This window comes from Rhinocladiella mackenziei (assembly GCF_000835555.1).
Source record: "Rhinocladiella mackenziei CBS 650.93 unplaced genomic scaffold supercont1.5, whole genome shotgun sequence".
In the NCBI taxonomy this organism is placed as follows: domain Eukaryota; kingdom Fungi; phylum Ascomycota; class Eurotiomycetes; order Chaetothyriales; family Herpotrichiellaceae; genus Rhinocladiella; species Rhinocladiella mackenziei.
In genome coordinates, this window is record NW_013550600.1 from 2,374,284 (window position 1) to 2,392,854 (window position 18,571).

At 51.7% G+C, this 18,571-nt stretch overlaps 5 protein-coding genes across 5 annotated transcripts; 3 read left to right on the forward strand and 2 right to left on the reverse strand.

Annotated features, from left to right (window-relative positions):
- Positions 1–437: 437 nt before the first annotated feature.
- On the forward strand, positions 438–1,507 carry Z518_07336 (uncharacterized protein; the record flags this gene model as incomplete). Its single annotated transcript, XM_013415465.1, has 3 exons — positions 438–649; positions 703–762; positions 826–1,507. 3 exons carry the CDS (start codon positions 438–440, stop codon positions 1,505–1,507), a joined length of 954 nt encoding a protein of 317 aa, XP_013270919.1.
- Positions 1,508–2,102: 595 nt separating this feature from the next.
- On the reverse strand, positions 2,103–6,240 carry Z518_07337 (uncharacterized protein; the record flags this gene model as incomplete). The annotated part of the gene is made up of 2 exons (XM_013415466.1): positions 2,103–2,963; positions 3,019–6,240. 2 exons carry the CDS (start codon positions 6,238–6,240, stop codon positions 2,103–2,105), a joined length of 4,083 nt encoding a protein of 1,360 aa, XP_013270920.1.
- A 761-nt stretch (positions 6,241–7,001) lies between these two features.
- Positions 7,002–7,978, reverse strand: Z518_07338 (uncharacterized protein; the record flags this gene model as incomplete). The annotated part of the gene is made up of 3 exons (XM_013415467.1): positions 7,002–7,593; positions 7,646–7,765; positions 7,815–7,978. The coding sequence occupies 3 exons, from the start codon at positions 7,976–7,978 to the stop codon at positions 7,002–7,004; spliced, it is 876 nt and encodes a 291-aa protein (XP_013270921.1).
- A 1,297-nt stretch (positions 7,979–9,275) lies between these two features.
- Z518_07339 (uncharacterized protein) lies at positions 9,276–14,024 on the forward strand (the record flags this gene model as incomplete). Its single annotated transcript, XM_013415468.1, has 1 exon — positions 9,276–14,024. The coding sequence occupies one exon, from the start codon at positions 9,276–9,278 to the stop codon at positions 14,022–14,024; it is 4,749 nt and encodes a 1,582-aa protein (XP_013270922.1).
- Positions 14,025–15,521: 1,497 nt separating this feature from the next.
- Positions 15,522–18,296, forward strand: Z518_07340 (uncharacterized protein; the record flags this gene model as incomplete). Its single annotated transcript, XM_013415469.1, has 1 exon — positions 15,522–18,296. One exon carries the CDS (start codon positions 15,522–15,524, stop codon positions 18,294–18,296), a length of 2,775 nt encoding a protein of 924 aa, XP_013270923.1.
- Positions 18,297–18,571: the final 275 nt, after the last annotated feature.

Sequence of the window (18,571 nt, forward strand, 5' to 3'; positions counted from 1 at the left end):
CAGCGTCCACGGACTTCTCAGATATTGATTGGGGGCGCTCCCAGTAGACGTGAGAAAATGACGAATGATGATTCAGGTGAACGCAAGCCTTGTCCAAGATCGATATGCGAACACAAATGCTGTGAGGCTGCGAGAAACAAGGGACCACAGGGGTGGATGAGGCTGACGCAACGATCTGGATTAGGGGCATGCAGCTAGCAAAACACATCTCGTTCTCCCGTCAGACTTTGCCTATATCAAGTCTAGTGGGGCACGGGTATGCACATGCTCTTGTTGTTGCGAATTCTGCAAGCCAATGTCTTAGCCTGGGGCACAAGACCATTCATCTCCTGGTCACTGGTTATTTCGTGGTGGAATGCGGTGTGTCCTGCATCAACGCTCTTCCTTTTATTTCCCTTCATTCATGACTTACCTTATATTTTCTCTCACCGCTCTCAATGGGGGAAGGTCTCGCCACCGAACCAGACGCCAAACCTCTTCCTTATGGCAAATCTCCCGCTAGAAAAGCTTCCCGCCCAAAACATCTGAAGCGAACGAGCACCGCCTTTGGTGGCACAGTTCCTCGCGTTTTGTCTCCTACCGAAAACACGGCCAAAGTGGAAGAGAGGGAGAAGGAGAAGGAGATGGCGGCCAGTTTCTTGCAATTCTGGTGAGACACCATGGCGAGCAAACATCCTCCTGCTCCAACTGACAACACACCAGCGCCATGTGCGAGAAACAAATCATGACTCCCTGCAACTCGATCCTTTACTGCAGTGAAGCGTGAGTTTCGTCTCCCATTAAATCCTTAAATATGATGCCAAAATGCTGATTCGAACACACTAGCTGTCGTCGCAAAGACTCAGTCAAACCCCTGTCTGCGTCAAACATTCCCTCCCCTCCAAGATCAGCATCAACGCCCTCCTCTCCCCGCCCGACGCAACCTCTACGCACCTCAAGCGCCTCTCCCGACTTCGACAAGCACACGCCCGTCCTCCGAATACCAGCCGACAGGCATGACCACAAGCCCGATCTTGACCCGACCGAATGGAAGCCCAAATTACCACATCGTGGGGCCTCAGAGGCCTTTCGCTATCTCTCGCGCTTCCATCAGACCATGACTGCATCTGAGGGGGGCGAGCATGTAAAAATAGACCGCCCACGGACAGCACGACACAAGAGCACAACGAGCATGACGACTACGACGAGCACCACGACTCCAAGTCTAGGAAACACGCCCACGACGGCGTCCTCTAGCTTCGACAGCATCAGCCTCTACGACTTTGGCTTGCGCCCTCTCCCCCCGCGCCAGAACCCGATGTACTCGAATAGTGCAGGGCACTCGAAGGGCATTGATCTGGTGACGCCGCATGTCCCACCTCCCACATCGGACGTGATCGCAAGTTCTGTCCCTGACCACGACGACACCGAATTCTGGGCCAAAAAGCGTGTCGTTGTCCCTGGAGCCGGATCGACTCCACGAGGAGATGGACTAGGTGCGCTGTTCGGGAGGGATAGAGCCACCTGAGTGATGAGTTGCGATTCGTTACATACGCTTGATTCGAACTTGACGCTGGAAATGAAAGAGACGAGACTACTGATTTGGGAGGAACTTATATGCCTTGCCTTGCTTTGAATTTCACCTAACCTGCCTCTACTTTCATGAGAGAAGAGGGAAGGGTGGCTTGCTTTCCATCTCTATTAGATACGAAGAAACAAGATCTCGTGTGGTGCCGTGCTGCGGCAATACCCCTATACCCAATACCTTTATAGAATTTCCGAGACACCAGCAATGTCTATATTTCGTTTGAATTATGTCAACTCTCGAGGTCCATCGATTTCAAGATTCACTCTCCCACGATCCCTTTTAAGTTCCTTGGAACTTTACAAGCAGAGAAGAAAGGAAGAGGAAGTACCGTAGTAGGCAGGGGGTGATCCCAGATAAGAGTCATTCCATTGCACTCCCTTACTTTGCTTCCAGGCCAGGTCAGCCCTGTTTTGAGATGATGAGGTACATTGTCAGCATCACGGCCACCCAATCAATGGTTCCCCCAAATCTGTCTTCTTCGTTTTGCTTTCGTCTCAAGCATCTCGTCACATCTCGCCGGAAAATCAAACCGAATTCAACCAACCGAATCCCTGACGCTCATCATTTCACCATACCGACCACGTTCTCTCGTCGTATCATATGCGTTGAGAACCCGCATTTGTTGTCCACCTTCATCACCCGCAGAGAAAGCATAACCTCTCTGCTTACGCATTCGTTGGACTTGCCGCACCTTGCGGACTGCTTTCTGAAACTGTTCCATTCGCGGACGGTAGTCTTGGATGTTATATTTCTGAATCTCCTGGACATGATGGTAGTCCTGGGGAAAGTACACGCGCTTGATGTATTTCCAGGCAAAGTCCCGCAGAAGACAGGCCGGCGGGAGAATGAGACATAGAAGGTAGAAGGCGGGAGTGGTAAACATGACAGGGATGATACCGTCAAGTTCGGTTGAGAAGCCCGATCCGATATTCGGCGCGGCGTATGAGTAGGCGGGAATGAACGCGAGCCAGATGATGAAGGAACCCGGAATTGCGATGACGGTGTACTTCGTCCACACGTTGGTAATCAATGCTGCCTTGCCCAGTACGACCAACAAAATAGCTGTGTATGTTGAGGTACCCCACAACCAGTGCCCACCAATTTTGCCGTTGGTGAGGATCAGGTCTTCGTAAAAGAAGTACGATGAAAAGATGTAGGCGAGGATGGAGTGATAGAAGCCGTTGGCAACCCAGGACCAGAATGAGTGCATGCGGAAGAAGAGGCCATCCTGGGTCATTTGATACAATTGCGGATAGCGATCCAGGAGTCGAGCGGAGATGAATTGATCGAAAATACCCATTGCGAATGGGGGGAGAACCGTGAAGATGACGTTGTAGAAGGATAGAGTCCAAGATTCGTAAATGACTTGACCCGAGAAGGCGTTTTGGAATGAGTACTATGGAAACATGGTCAGTAACGATGCAATCCTCGACACGGATGTTTTGGCCCACCCAAAATTGTGTCATAAACATGGCAATGTTTTTGTAGAAAGAGTACAAAATGACTTTGCTGATTCGTTGGTAACTCCATGCGCCATGGACAAGGAGCAATTTTCTGAGATATCGGAATTGTCCAATGGCCACATCGGCACTTCGAGCGGCCTGAAGGCCTTCAACGCCACTGATACCGACACCGACGTGAGCGGCCTGGATCATCGAAACGTCGTTGGCACCATCTCCAATCGCCAAAAGTAACGCTTTCAAATGACGTTTCACGAGCTTCACGACGAGCGCTTTCTGTAATGGCGATACTCTGCAGCAGATGACAGCTTTGCACATGACGGCCAAGTCGAGGAACAATTTTTCCATATCTTTCTCCAAAGCAAAGAGCAGAGATTTTCCGTCGATGATGAGGGCGAGGGTGTCGTTTTCGCCAGACGCGGCTTGATTTCGTACAGCGTCCAGCTTTTTCTGTAAACTGTCCCTCGTTGCTGTGGCATTTTCCTCGTTAATGATCAGTAGAGTCATGTCTTCACTGATCAGTTTGCAGCTCATGCCGATGTTGATGGCCGTCTCTTGTCTGTCGCCGGTGAGAACCCACACTTTGATTCCTGCCGTTTGTAGCGTATGGATAGTGTCTGGCACTCCATCTTGCAGACGATCTTCGATGGCGGTGGCTCCCAGTAAGAAGAAATCATGCTCGATGATTTCTGCTGCTTTGTCAAGTTCTTCAGCACGGGTTCCACCAATGGTTGTGGCCGCTTTCTCAAAAATCTGCCGCCACTCCTGGAATTCTTCCTCTGGAACCTCTCGCATGGCTAGACAAAGTGTCCGTAAACCCTCTGTGGCGTAGTCTTCCAGATGTTGCAGGGTCACATCCACGATGGGGTTTTCTTTGGCCAATCGTTCCAGGATCACAGTATCTGCACCTTTGCAATATATCCGAATTTTCCCGTCGGGACATCGAAAGATTGTTGACATACGCTTTCGGGTCGAGTTGAATTCGCACACGGCGAGGAGCTCATACTCCATGTCCCGGCCGTCAATTTGAACAATGACGGCGCGTGGTTTTCGAGCCACGAACTTATATCCAAGCATTGCAGCTCCTTCTACCAAAGCCCCTTCATCGGGAGAGGCCGCTTGATATTTGATCTCTGATTTTTCATCCTTGCGCTCAGGAATGACGGTGTGGCAGACAGCGAGGAGGCAGAGAAATTGGTGAATGGCCGAACCGCTCTGATGGCTCTTCAAGTTCTCCATCAGTTGTCTGAAATCATGGATTCCTCCCATATCCTCGGGACCACTGGCCTTTCTGTCTTCCGGCACTACACCGGCATATTGGATGCCGCTAACAGAGCATTGTCTGAATTCCATCACGTTGCAAGTCAAGGTTCCGGTCTTGTCCGAGAAGATGTACTCTATCTGGCCCAACTCTTCCACAAGTGACGAAGTTCGACAGACCGCAGATGTGTCGGTGTCGGGGTAGTAGATATCCAGATCACTGTTGATGAGAAACGCTTGATAATATTTCACCAGTTCGATGGTGACGAAAAGCGAGAGGGGAACCAGATTGGAGAAAAGAACCCAGTAGGTGCAAAGGTCCAAGAAGAACTGTGAGGCAGCGTTGAAGCCGTCGTAATACAGATATGTCAGCTTTTCGCCGGCCGTCGATCGCACAATTATGTCACCGATCGTGCTGATTGTGCTGAGGACCAGAAGGATAGCGACCAGCATGAGAATTTGCTTGTTGAGCATCCGTTCGACGTCGGTCCGTTTGATTGGCGTCGCCGTGGCATTTCTCATCAGTTTGGTTTCGTGGCCCGTGAAAACCACCACTCCATGCACCCAAGGAGTATTTCGTAGTGTGGCTCCACGCAGGAGCAATTGATCCGGGTTCAGGGGAAGCTCTTTCTCTCCGCCGCCACCGGCCATGGTCAAAGTTGCCTCGTATGTGTAGAGACTGCTATTGGGCTGTTCCGACCGAACACGGCCGGCAAGTCTGCCTAAATCTGCAGGGCTCACCAGATGAGCCGTTTCCGGAATAGCCTGTTTGATTTTCAGGTTCGTTTCGCCGTCAAGGTTGGCGGTCTCGATATAGCATAATCCTTCGGGCTCGGAGCTTGCCAACAGGACTATATCGGCCGGGAACGGCTCTTCGGATTCGACTCGGACAATGTCCCCGACAGCCACATTGATCCATTTCGTATCCACAAAGTTAGAACCCTTGAGAACTCGTGCTTTCGAGTCGTTCAGCGCTTTGTCGGCCGCTTTGCGTTTATAATCTTCTACCAGTTCCTTTATGGCCGACACCAAGAGCACCAGCATCAAAGGAACAATGGTGGTATACCGATTGGTGGGAGAGACGTTCGGGACTTGCTGCAGGATGGCCGTGAACAAGAAGAATAAGTTGGCGTATTTTGAGAACTGTTCGAATAAAAATTTCGGGAGGAAGGTGGCCACATTGTATTTGGCGGTGGAAATGTGGTTGTCGACCCATTTGTTCGCCGCATTCACCGTGTGGTTGTTGAGATGTATGATTCGGGGTCCGAGCGTTGATGGGTCGACCCTCTTCCTCATAAACATTGCCTTGACCTCGTCGAAACCTAAGCTTCTCTTCTCCCGCGGCGGGGGGGTATCTTCGGTTCCAACGGTGTCAACTCTGGAATTCTGCATGCCAGCCTCGGTCAAAGGGAGGTTCATGTCGGAATAATTACTGTCTCGCATGCCCAGCATTCCCTTTGCTCGGTCCATAACACCAGACATGGACATGAGACTACTCCGATTCCGTCCATGATGTCGTCCGACCACTTTGACTCCTCCGCCAGGGATGTGTTCGTCTGAGGGGCCGGCGCCATCATAGTATTTGTATCCAGACTCGTCTTCACCGTATTCCTCGCCATCCCCATACGTTGCGTAGTTATTTAGGTCGGAGGTCTGCGAGTAGTTTCGCGTGCCATCGTCCATATAAGGGGCCGTGAAAGGTCGATGGGAAGACGCCACCGGTTGCGCGTCACCAGGACCGTATGCACCTCTTCCTCCGCCGACGAAGTCATCGTAACTGGTTGACGGTCTCGGCGGAGGTTCGTCGGAAGTATCAATGTTATATTGACGTAAAAGTTGAGAATCATCGACAGGCGGCCGCTGTCCTGAATTGTAGACGGGTTGCGAGTTTTCAAGGTCAACCAAATTGTTGCGATGGTTGGAAGCTTGAGGCGCATGGTGCCGCCCGTCCATTTCGGAAAGCGCCAAATAGTTAACAAGATGAGAATGAGTGGCGTCACCGTGCCATAGGACTCTTTGTGCGGATCCGCGTGCTCTCAGAGGTAGTTTTGCCGTTTCGCTGAGAGCATAATGCGCTGAAAGAGAGCGGCGGGAAGGGATGTCGGCGTGGTAGAGTATGGAGGTACGAGTTGCGGAGTAGTGAACAATTGCAATAATTAGAGAACAAGGGAACTAGAACGAGAAGATGCGTGGCCGCAGCAATACCAGAACAGCCAGTCCGGTATGCCATAGAAGGGCAGTGACAGTTTCAACGGCGCTGATAAGTGCGGCGTGGATCAGCAACCGAGACATTAGCTCACTGAGAGTCCGCCTGCGGCCAAGTTGCGTTTGCCGCAGAGCCCCCTCTCTTCCGTGGCCATCTGCCTGGAGCCTAGAGTTATAGCGGTCACAGAGTTGAGGCCTAGCATCGTGCTCAGCAGATCCTACCAACAGGAGCACCAAACACTCCACCGGCAAGATGGCCATAAGACCCTCCGACGGCATACCCTCAGCGTCTGATTCGTCGTCTCCACGATAAAAATAAAGATGGCCTTTCAATCTTGAGACTTACACTGCCACCCCAACCGCAATCCTAGGGACGAAGACATTTTGCAATTCAAGATACCCTTTGTTACTTTTGGCCCATCGCCCAGACGTCGTCGTCAACCTCGTCGCCACTTGGGCCTATTCTGCGACTGTCCTACTAAGTCGCCAACGGACTGCCTACACCATGATCATCTTTCATTTTCAGCTCTTAGCTCGGCAATTAATCCACCCACGTCTCGCTTGATTGAATCCTCCACTAACTTCTTAGCCACGATCCCATTGATCTCTTTTCCCTTGGCCAAGGCTGTGTTGATACATTTGAGGAGAACTACCGCGTCGATCGCGCACCCTCCCAGTTTGGCCACCTGACATAATTCAAAGTCGTTCACCGTGAGAATAACTTCCGCATCTCGAACTTGCTCTTCGCTCCGTGTTGCATCCAATAGGATGGTATCTCCTCCATGATAGAAGCTGAATGTGATACAAACAGGGTTGTGCATGATACTCAACGGCACCGGGACTCGCTCGGCCACGGTATAGATGGTGACATTTTCCCCGTCAACCGATACGTCGGGTCTTCGAAAATGTCGCAATGCCGCAACAATGGCGATACATGAAGCATCGATCAATCCGCCATCGGAATCGAGAATATGGACATCAGCTCGGACGGACCAGCATTTGGCTCCTGCAATTATGCATAATGATTCCGTATCAATCGCACGGGATCGGCGTATGGCCTTTTCGAGGATGCGCGAGAGAATGACTTCTTGTTCGGTCTGTCTGCAATTTTTCTTGTCAGGGCTGCGAAATGGGAACAGACGGGTCAACGAACCGGCCAACCTCATAGGCTGGGGATGCAATGGGACTGAGTTCAGTGACAATAGTGAATATTCCTTCAAACTTCCGCTCTTCTAGTGGCTTGGTGACTTCTGCAGAGATTTGGACATGAACCCTTGAGATTTCAGTTAGTACTTGTTGTTCCTCGAATTCCGCCAACCAACCTTGTCTTCCCTAGGCATAGGGTAACTGTGCCGTATTCATCTCCAAAGTCCAGATCGAGAGTCCTGAATTCGTCAAGATGTCGGCCATCGACTCGTACATCTTGTTCGAGGGCGTCAAGTATGAAATTTCGCTCGATATTCGATATGTCCACTTCACGAGGCATTCTCATTCAACCCAGCTGAGAATTTCGAAGTTTTCCGGGTGAGGGACAGTTCTCATGTGAGTGAGAAAAACCGATTCTTCTCCCGGGTGATCATTGGTACTCGACGGAACTTGATGAGCCCAAAAGTCTGGAACTGATTGGGTCCTATTTTGTGCCAAGGATTCACGATTGGGGGGATTGCACTGTAGTAATGGACATGAGACGACTTTACAAATTGAAGTAAACCGAGTCAAAGTGATACCAGTCGCATTAATACGGCTTGAAGCCACACAAGCCGAAATCATACTAATCGCACTAATACAGCTTGAAGCAACACGAGTCGAAGCGATACTAATCGTAGTGATACAACTTGGAATAGCTACAAAGCTTATGACCTGGAACCATATTAGTGGGAATGTATTTACCTGTCAAACTTGGTGTGCAACTTGAATTTGAATGAATGCTCTGGCTCTTCCAATGAGCGCAGGATAGAGCCCATATATACAACCTATCTGGACAGTATTCTTTAGTAGTGTTGCCTATGCTGTAGCATAGCAGGCGACCATCTCATAGGTCAACACTACCTAGAGTCTCTGCCCCGATATATTAGTTCTTGGACGAACCGACTCGATGATTAGTTGGTTGATTCAAGAACATTTCAAGCAGAGGTTGAGTAATCTGTCGAGTTCACAAAGTATTAACTCTTGAGCATAAAATTGAATTTGTCGTGAGAGGAATGGTCGTGGGAGAATTTATCGTTGATAGAAATCACAATTCGAGGGCTCAAAAAGGGGAATGAGATTATGTAATAAATCCTTGTCGAACAATGAGCCCCGGGCTCACGTGTAGATTGCAGCTATGAAACGGGGGAAGCCTCTCAAAGTTACAGACATGTATTGCTTTCCTGTTAAGTCATCCGCTGTCAAAGTTCTCACAAGTCATCATGGCGATTCCATCGTACACGGGTCGTATCAGCACGGGGCCATCTGATTGGCCACAAGGCCATCCTCAGTATCAAAGTTCCCGATCCGCACCCTTTATCGCAATAAAGTTTGCGGCCACAGCTTCATCTTGCCCCTCCATATCTGACCCCAGTGTTTTTGCTCTACACGCGTATCCGACTCCAGATGGGTAGCAAACTCCTCGCGAGAACAGTCAGCTCCTCGAAGATGACCTCCGCTTGAGTCATCGTTCCCCCGTCGAACCTCTCTGCTCCGTCCCCGTTTGCCCAGTGCGCCTTTAAATAAGCCGTAGTCCTGTGAGGTTACAGCGAGGCGCATCCAGGGTCACCGGAGACAATATCAGACCCATATACCATATGAGCCACAATCTCTGGCGTTACCTTCTCGAAGACGATGTCGATACCTTTCGACAATATCTGGCGGCGGCCACCTTTGCCTCCAGTGCTCCGAAGACTTCTGCTGGTGGCCAAATGGGAGGTCCTTCTCTAAGGATCGGAAGCCCAGGAAATCTAGCTGTCTCCCCAAAGACCCCATCAAAGTCTCGAAAGAGTTCGGGAAACACTCCAACAGGCGCACAATCTGGAAAGAATGCCGGATTGATTCTTACCAGAGCTGAGGTAAACACGAAAGATAGCTTCGGAAGAACAATTCTTCATCATGCCGCCTCGTCGCGGTCTGAAGACGCGCTGGCTTTCGTCAAGGCCTTATTGGAAATGCCATTCCTGGATTTGTATGCGCAGGATATGGAAAGTGGATGGACTCCTCTCCATCGAGCGTTGTATTTCGGCCGTATTTCTATTGCGCGTGCTCTGATGGCCCGAGACATCCAGGACGCCACAGACTATACCACCAACACTCAACACACGCACGCTGGAGGATTGGTCAAAATCAAGGATCACGAAGGCAACAGTCCCTTTGAGGTTTTTGGTCTGACTATCGCGCCTCGTTCTCTTCAGCATGATTCGCCGACCCTGCGCCCCGGTCTGCAAGACGATGATAGCACCAATGGCATGGACGACAATGAAGAAGGCCCCGATCATCGCAGACCCAAGCGCCACGTCAACCCCTCTATCGACCTTGCCGGTGATGAGGTTTTCGCGTTTGGCAGCAACAAAAATCTCTCGCTGGGGCTTGGAGATGGGGATGATAGACACTTCCCCGAGCGACTTCAATTTACTCGACCGGATCATTTGCTCCATCGTCTTCTGGACGACCACCGTGTTGCAAGACAGAAATCCATGCCTCACGAAGATCTTGCAAACAGCATTGGAGACATCCGGTCGCAAAGTGATTTGCCCGCCGTTATCTGCAATCGACCAATCACGATTCAAAATGTGGTTATGTCAAAGCTTCACACTGCCGTTCTGACAAACGATCCTATCTCTAATCTCTACATGTGTGGCTTTGGTCCTGGTGGTCGTCTCGGTACCGGCGACCAAAACACCTCTTTCACATATCGCTGTATTCAGGCTGGTGGTCTCGCCAAACGCCGCATTTCGGCAATCGCCCTTGGGCAAGACCATTCCGTGGCGGTCTGCTCTCAGGGTGAAGTCTTCACCTGGGGAAGTAATCGGTATGGTCAGTTGGGCTACTCACTTCCGGAGGTGCCCAAGACCGAGATTCCAATGCAGCTGACACCACGCCAACTGTACGGGTACATCAAGAAGGAACCCATCACGGGTGCCGCCGCTTCGGCGATTCATTCAGCTGTGTATACCACATCGGCCTTGTACACATTCGGCAAAAACGAGGGTCAGCTTGGCTTGATGGATGCGGATGCGCGGTCGCTAGAGGTCCAAGTGTTACCACGTCGGGTCGGTGTCTCGGTCCTGCAGTCTCCCATTCAACTGGTAACGGCCATTGACCGTGCCACCATTGTGTTGCTTGAAAATCACGATGTGATTGTCTTCACCCATTATGGTTGGACCAAAATTCTGTTCCCGTTGGAGACTTTCACCAATTACTATATGTCCGACCATGTATCGACAAGACCCAATGTTGAATCCAACTATATCAACAATATCACAAGTGGCGGGAATACGATTTGTGCCATGTCTTCTTTTGGAGAGGTATATTCTATTGAAGTTCCCAAGGTATCAGAAACCCTGCCGTCAAACATGTCGACAACGAATCCTACCAAAGCCCGTAACGCTCTGCCTCAGCCTACACGTCTGTGGTCGATTCGAAAAGCCCACATGTCGGCAATTGATGTTGCTGTCGGACAAGACGGTTCGATCATTCTCTGCACGACTTCGGGATCAGTGTGGCGAAAAGAAAAGCGGGCAAACACCAAGATAGTTCGGGAAGTGAATACTGGCACCGCACGACCGAAAGACTATAAATTTGTCAGGATTCCCAACTTAACTGGCGCAATCGCTGTCAGAAGTAACGCTTTTGGAGCCTTCACGGCTGTGCGGAAAGACAGTACCGTAACACGCGACCAGATTGTACCTGATCCTCCGTCCCTCTGGAACGATGTACTCGGACTCCTCCCTTTCGCCCAATATGGCACGACGAAGGGAATTGCTGAACATGACGTCGATCCTGCCCAAATTTCTCGGGCTCTCATAACCACGCCAACGGCGGAACGAGATATATTGAATACCTGCAAGCGTTACGGGCCTCTATCTAACAGCCAATATGATCTCTGGATCACTTCCCACGTGACTGACGTTCGCATTCCCGTGCACTCATTCATGCTCAAGGGGCGGAGCCGCGTTATGCGCAACGCGCTGACGCAATTCCAGGAGACGTATTACTTCTCCATCCCCGATGTCATGGCAATTGAATATGGGCAAGATGGTCAAATACAAGTATCTTTCCCGGGTGCCGACTTCTTGACTCTCCTTAATCTCATCTTCTACCTATATACCGACAATGTCGTCGATGTTTGGCACGATACCTCAAGGGCGTCAGGGTCTGCAGCACGGTACAGATCCGTTCGAATTGAGCTTATGAAGATCGCCGCTCACCTTGAGCTTCGACAATTGGAGCAGGCTGTCAGGACCATGATTGATCCGGTTCGGAGCCTCACCACCGATATGGAGCGTGCGGTCGTCGATGTGGACTTTTTCTCCGATGCCGATGTGATAATTGAACTTGCAGATGGGGTTGAAGTGCCCGCGCATAGCGTGGTTCTTTGCACGCGTTGTCCGTTCTTCGATAGCCTGTTCAATGGGCGAGCCGGTGGAAGGTGGATGGCCTCACGACGCGGCACCGCCGAGGACGAGTCCGAGGCTGTGAGGGTGGATCTCAAACATATCGACGAGCGAACCTTCGGCATGCTTTTGCGACACCTCTATGCTGACACTGGGGAAGAACTGTTTGATGATATTGTTGCCAAGAGCCTGGATGAATTCATCGATCTTGTCATCGAGCTCATGTCTGCTGCGAATGAACTCATGCTCGACCGACTGGCACAGATCTGTCAACAGACTCTCGGCAAATATGTCAATGTCAGAAATGTCTGTTCGCTGCTCAACACCGTTGCGGAATGTTCCGTGGACAGCTTCAAACGGGCCGCTCTCGAGTATATCTGTCTCAACCTTGAAGGGATGCTGGAAATGGGACTGCTGGACGAATTAGACGAAGATCTTTTTGCCGAGCTCGACGAGGTTGTTCAAGCCAACCAATTAGCATTTCTTCCATTTGCTCGAAGTGCACGCGCCGAGACGGAACTACTGGAAAATCATCCCGACCTCCCCAGCCAGATTGAGGCAGGAAAACAGAGGAGAATCGACTCGATGAGGCTAAGATCCAGACTGGCCGAGGACGAAGAGCGCCATGTCGCCGCCTCCAAATTCCGGATCGGCAGCCTCGAACGCCAGACATCGTCACCTCCTACCAGAAGTCAGCGCCCGACTGGAGTGGATGGGTCGCCAGTAAGCAAACCCACCTCCAGTCCGGCAGTCGTAGCAAATGATGCCGGAGACGATTTACCATTCGACATGGATGATGATGATGATGACAATCCACGCCTTCCGCCTGCCGCAGCACATGAACCCACACCGTCTTCTGTCGCGCGGTCTTCATCGTTTGGAGAGAATGCTGCTCCCGAACCATCTAGTGCTGGATCATTGCTGTCCGTGGGGACTCCACACATGGAATTTGCGAGCTTGCACCGGTCCAATCCAGCCAGTTCGGTGAATGGGGGCGGTTTGGTGCAACCAATCAGTGGGTTGGAACTGGCCAAAGCAGCGTGGCAAATGCCGGCTCAAAGTGTGAGGAAGCTCGATTTCAAGGACATAATGGAGCAAGCATCAGCCTCTCGTGTGTCAAATCTGACGCAAGCCATGCAAACGGCTTCAACTCGACCAAAAGCCGCAGCTAAGGTTTCTCAGAAGGAGCGGAAGCGACAACAGCAGCAAGTCAAAGAGCATGAGACCAAGCTATCACAATCGGCTACTTTGTCGGAAACCTCAGCCGCAAAGACGCCTTCCTCACCGTGGCAAATAGTCGCTCCATCGCCCAGACCCGGACTTTCGTCGATCAGTCAGCCCACAGACACAGAGGCTCCCAAAGCAGCTCCGATCAAGCAAGCGATGACCATGCGTCAGACTGTGGCCGGTGGTTCACCAAGTGCCCACCCCTCAACAGGTCTGACGGCACCTTCCAAACCAGCAGCACCTCAGATTCAATCGATTCGGCACACTCCCTTATCGTCTCGAACAGTGTCGGCGATCGATGCACGGACGTCAATGGCGGAGATTCTGGCACAGCAGCAGACGGAAAAGACGGCAGTCAGGGAAGCAGTTGCAAAGAGATCATTACAAGACATTCAACAGGAACAAGAATTTCAAGAATGGTGGGATAATGAAAGTCGACGAGTACAAGAGGAAGAGGCCCAGGCGAGTGCCGCCGCAGCTCGTCGTGGAAAAGGAGGTCGTGGCCGAGGCGGACATCGTCGGGGCAGTGGGAGAGGCAAAGCAACATCTGGGACGGCGGTGAGTGGCCGGGAGAGAACACCGGCGATGTCGCTGACGACATACGAGGATTCTGGCCGTGGAAATGGTAGCCAGCGTGGCAGTGGAGGAGGTCGAGGGAGGGGGCCAAGGCAACATGCATCTACGAGGGACAAGGCATCAATGATAGATCAGGAGCAATGAATCATTCTGTACATATTCACAACAGAGGGTGTGTTAAGTGACTCGAGGCTTTGTGCGCGGTGAAATGTGTTGTCCTGAAATGAGTAGCATGTTCACACAAGGCCATACCAGAGATGGCATGGCTTTTCAGCAGGCTCCCCCAATCAGACTCGGCCTTTAGGGGGTGTAGTGGTTCGCAACGGTGATGCCTAGAAGCAGGCGGCCGAGTCCGTTTTCCCTTTTCTTACAGAACTTGATCCAAGAATCGGAGGAGCTCCTTGTCTCAGATGTGAGAGCCTGATTGTACGAGTCATCCACACGGAGTCCCCTAACCGAGAGTGTCGCGGGTGGGAAGGGCGGAGTGAACGGGGGGAGAAATTTGGATCCCGATTCGAAGGCCATGGAGCCTGAGAGATCGAGGACAAAGTCGGAAGATGAGCCGATAGAGTTTTGTTCAGGATTCGAGGCGACGAAGGATAGACGCAGGAAGACTTTGCCATTTCAGGCCTAGGAAAATGCCGTTGTTTATGACTGGGATCAGTTATCAGTAGAGTAGCATTTCAATTGAATTGGTGAATGACCGAGAAGCAAAGAATATGGAGGGCGATTGGGGGAGAGTGAGAAGAAGAACAGCGAAAGAGCTGCATTGGACTTGTGCAGCGGGGGGGGGTGTTACACATTGGAAGGCGGCCTATCACACACCGACGCTGCGCGCAGGACTGGGGTATTGATCCACTCATGCCTTGGGTGTGCTATCGTAGACACTTTCTCAGCATCAAGGTCAGCAGAGATCTTTGTTGTTTGGATCGATGCGAGAGGCCCATTCACTGTGGCTACTGCTACTGCGGCTGCTGGTCCGTACAACAAACAACAGAGAGCTTTCCCCCACATCATCGGTCCTCATGTCAGTTAAGGCGTGGGCTAAGTACGACTCCGGCCTAGTCCTCGGGAATGCTTCTGTGTAGGAACAAGGTGACCAGCATCAGATCTTGACATCAATTCCCACAAGCATTCTGCATGACCCTTTAAATCCATCATCATTATTCTGTCCTCGACCAACCTATCTCCGCCTGGCTCCTTCAGCCCACACGATCCTCCCGTCGCCTGACTACTGGGCACGCTACCACGTGACTTACGGTGCAACTTCCCAATCACATGCGGTTTCCGTCATATGCCTCCGACTCGAGACCATCTTGAACCTCGACCTCAACAAATTCTCTGACCATCCTCTCTCTGCGTCGCCGCAATGACTCCTTCATTTATCTAATCCAGCATCGTTCCATCGACATCGCCGAAGCTACCAAAAGCACCTCCCAACTCTCCGCTGCTGCTAGTCCCCAATGTCTTGACCGCCCGCCCGATCCACATCCTAGTCCCATTGAACGGTTCCAAGGCATCACTGAAAGCATGGATGGCTATCGGATACCTGCTATTTCTCATCCATCCCTCCTCCGCTAAGCCAGGCATCGCAGAAAAACGACAATACAAAACGCACATCAACCAATCCCTGTTGACGCAATGCATCAATATCCTCGCCCACCACCCGCAACGGCGTCCCCGGCAATCTCTGAACAAACAAATCCCACACGTACCAACAATCCGAGAGATCGAGACGTACCGAGCCTGAGAACAAATTCCCCCCTCTCCCCCGGCTCCGGTTCCTCGGAGGACTTTACAACTGCTCGACAAGATCAGCCGGCGGACAACCCCGTCGTCCAAATGCAGAGACTCAACCAAGTGATCCAGAATTTCCACACCAAAGCCGCCCTGATCATTCTTCAATCTAGGGTCGAACTCGCTCCTGCCTACTCTCAAAAGACAGATACCAAGAGGGTTAATCGCTGGTTCAACCTGGACATAGATGAGACGGACGAGTACAAGGACGAGATCAGGAGATGGAAGACTTGTGACGTCGACCACAACCGACCTCCTCCCTTGGTCATCGAAGTCTTCCTGACCACGGAGACACTCCAACAAGGTCAGAGACTCGTCATTGTGGACGAAGATGGTAAGAGGTGGGATGTTATGAATACGCTCTCATCCGCTCACAGTGCTTCTCGGGGAAGCCATCGCCGGATGGGAGATGCCAACGAAGTCATTTTGGAGCGTTGGACGATCGAATTGGGAGACTCCACGGCTCCGATCCCTCGGGATTTGGCCACGCTCCTGCCTCTGGTTTACAAAAAGAGCATCGTCTTCTTCCGATCCCTTTACACCTATAGCAATTTCTTGCCCGCCTGGAAATTGTCCCGAAAGGTCGGAAAAGGCCGGTCCACCATGGCAATGAAGTTGGGATATCGACTGATTGATGGATCGCAAATGAGCGGCTTACCTCGATCGGATAACCTCAACCTCCGATTGTTCGACAGCAATTCCGACGTCCTCTTGTCCTATGACTTTGGCGCGACAGATTCTCCCGCTGGGCCTTTCTCTGTCAAGGTTGAATACCGACGAAACTGTGATTTCCGGATAGACGACTCCGAAGAACTGTTAAGTTCACGATTTCTGGGAGCCGACGATGAGCTTTTCCGGCCATCTTTGTCGAACGAGAAGGGTTCAAGAGCCGAAATCGGATCACTTCCTACTGACCGACGACAGAATCTCTTGGAATCACCAGAACTCGGTCTGGCCTATGGAAGTCTGTCCACGTTCCACCAAGCCGGTATTGCTACGGGAACCAGCCCAATTTCGGCCCTGCGACATGCTCAAGAATTCCATTCCAGCTCTCCACCCACTCCAGAACCCGCTCGACCGCCGAGTCATACCCTCACAACCGGCCAAACTTCACGAACTTCACTCAGAGCGGTCGCAACCAATCGTCGAAGCTCATTCTCTGTTCAACCGTTCAAGGCACCCACACTGTCCGCATCGCCCCTTGGTGCGTCTCCTATAGCCAGCTCACCTCGAACCCATGCTAGAGTTCCGACGTTGGGATCTCTCACGGAAGAAGAAATACCTCCGTCCGCTGCTGTCACATTGGCCGGTCGAAGAGCAGGATCTCTGGCATCAGATCATGCCATTGCTTCGTCAACGTCAAGCTCACCCAAACCGGCTCCTGGTGCAAGGTACAGTAGTAGCTTCAGCCACAGGCGAGCTCGTCTCTCCTCGGGCGGTTTGCCTGCCCGAACGGACGACGATCAGACGAGTAGCGGCAGAGGAAGTGCGACGTCTTCGGCTCTACCCGGTTCCGGATTGACGACTGAGGCCGCTCCCGGGGGGGGGAGTTCGGGTTCTGTGGCGGAGGATGACGGCGAAAACATCTCAGGTTTCTTGAAGATGCTGGAACTCCAGAAAGATCTTCTGTCTCCCCGGTCTTCAGCCGCCGAAGTATCTACCCGAAGAACCTCGGCTGCCCTGAACAGGTTTCACCGGATGCGAGATTCGAATGCGGCATTGTCCGATTCGATGTCGTCGTCGTTGATGCTACAGAGATCATCGGCTTCTTCCAGTCGACAATTATCAGGGGTTCCTCCTATGGTAGCAGGGACATCTATTTCGACGTCATCATCACCAGGAAAACCAATCTCGCCTCATACGCCGCATACTCCGTTCGCACCGTCTCGACTCAGTGCTGCTTACAGCCATGACGATACAGACACCCCACATCGCCTGACTGCGGAAGAACCCCCTTCACCGTCCGAGGCACCGACGGAGGAAACGGCACAAGCTCAGTCTACGGCGAACGTTCCGGCGATTGACATTCCTAACTCGCCAAGACCGTTCGTCCGAGGCTATCAACGTTCAAGTTCGGCTCAGCGGAGACCACTCAACTCAGAAGATGATATAACCGACCTGTATGGAATGCGCAGCGCCAGTATGGGAGCAGATCGTCGAGGACATCGAAGAGAATCTGCTCGACAGGATGATGCCGACGGCACAGTGGGAGAGGTGCAAGGGAGACAAGAACGGAACGCCCCCCGATCAGATGAACCTGCTCGTCATGCTTCTCACACCCATCGACATTCCGGCCTTGCAGTGCTGACATCAGATAGAGGAGATTTTGAATCGGCATCAGGTCCTTCCTCCGCCAATCTCTATCGAACTCGATTGAACCGAGGCAGCGTTGGAAGAGGTGTCGTTCCTCCACAAGGATCGACGTCGAGCTTTAGCGGCACTGGAGCTAGCGTGGAACGTGCTGACAGTAGTGTGAACGAATCATGGGCTAGACACGGACGACGATCTGGATCTCGACCCGAGAATCGATTCGATGATGATGAATTACCTTTTGCCATGGAAAAGAGTGACTTTCACACCGACGGCAAAAGTGATGATGCCGAAGCCGGTGAGAGATAAATCGGAACGGAAAAGACGAACTTGACATACTCATCATTGCATTGAAGAACTGAAAGGCGAACACAAGACAGAGAACATAGAGGCTCTCTGAAATGAGCCACTTTACTTTTCAGCGGCGTTTAAAAAGGGGGAATTTGGACTCGATGGGAATGTTTTGGGTTTATGATTAATCTTTGTTGCTTGTTCAATCGTTCGAAATTGACGACTTTTGAAGCGTTTTCAGCGGCAAATGTCCAATTCTCTGTTTGCCCCCCCCCCCCCCCCCCCCCCCCCCC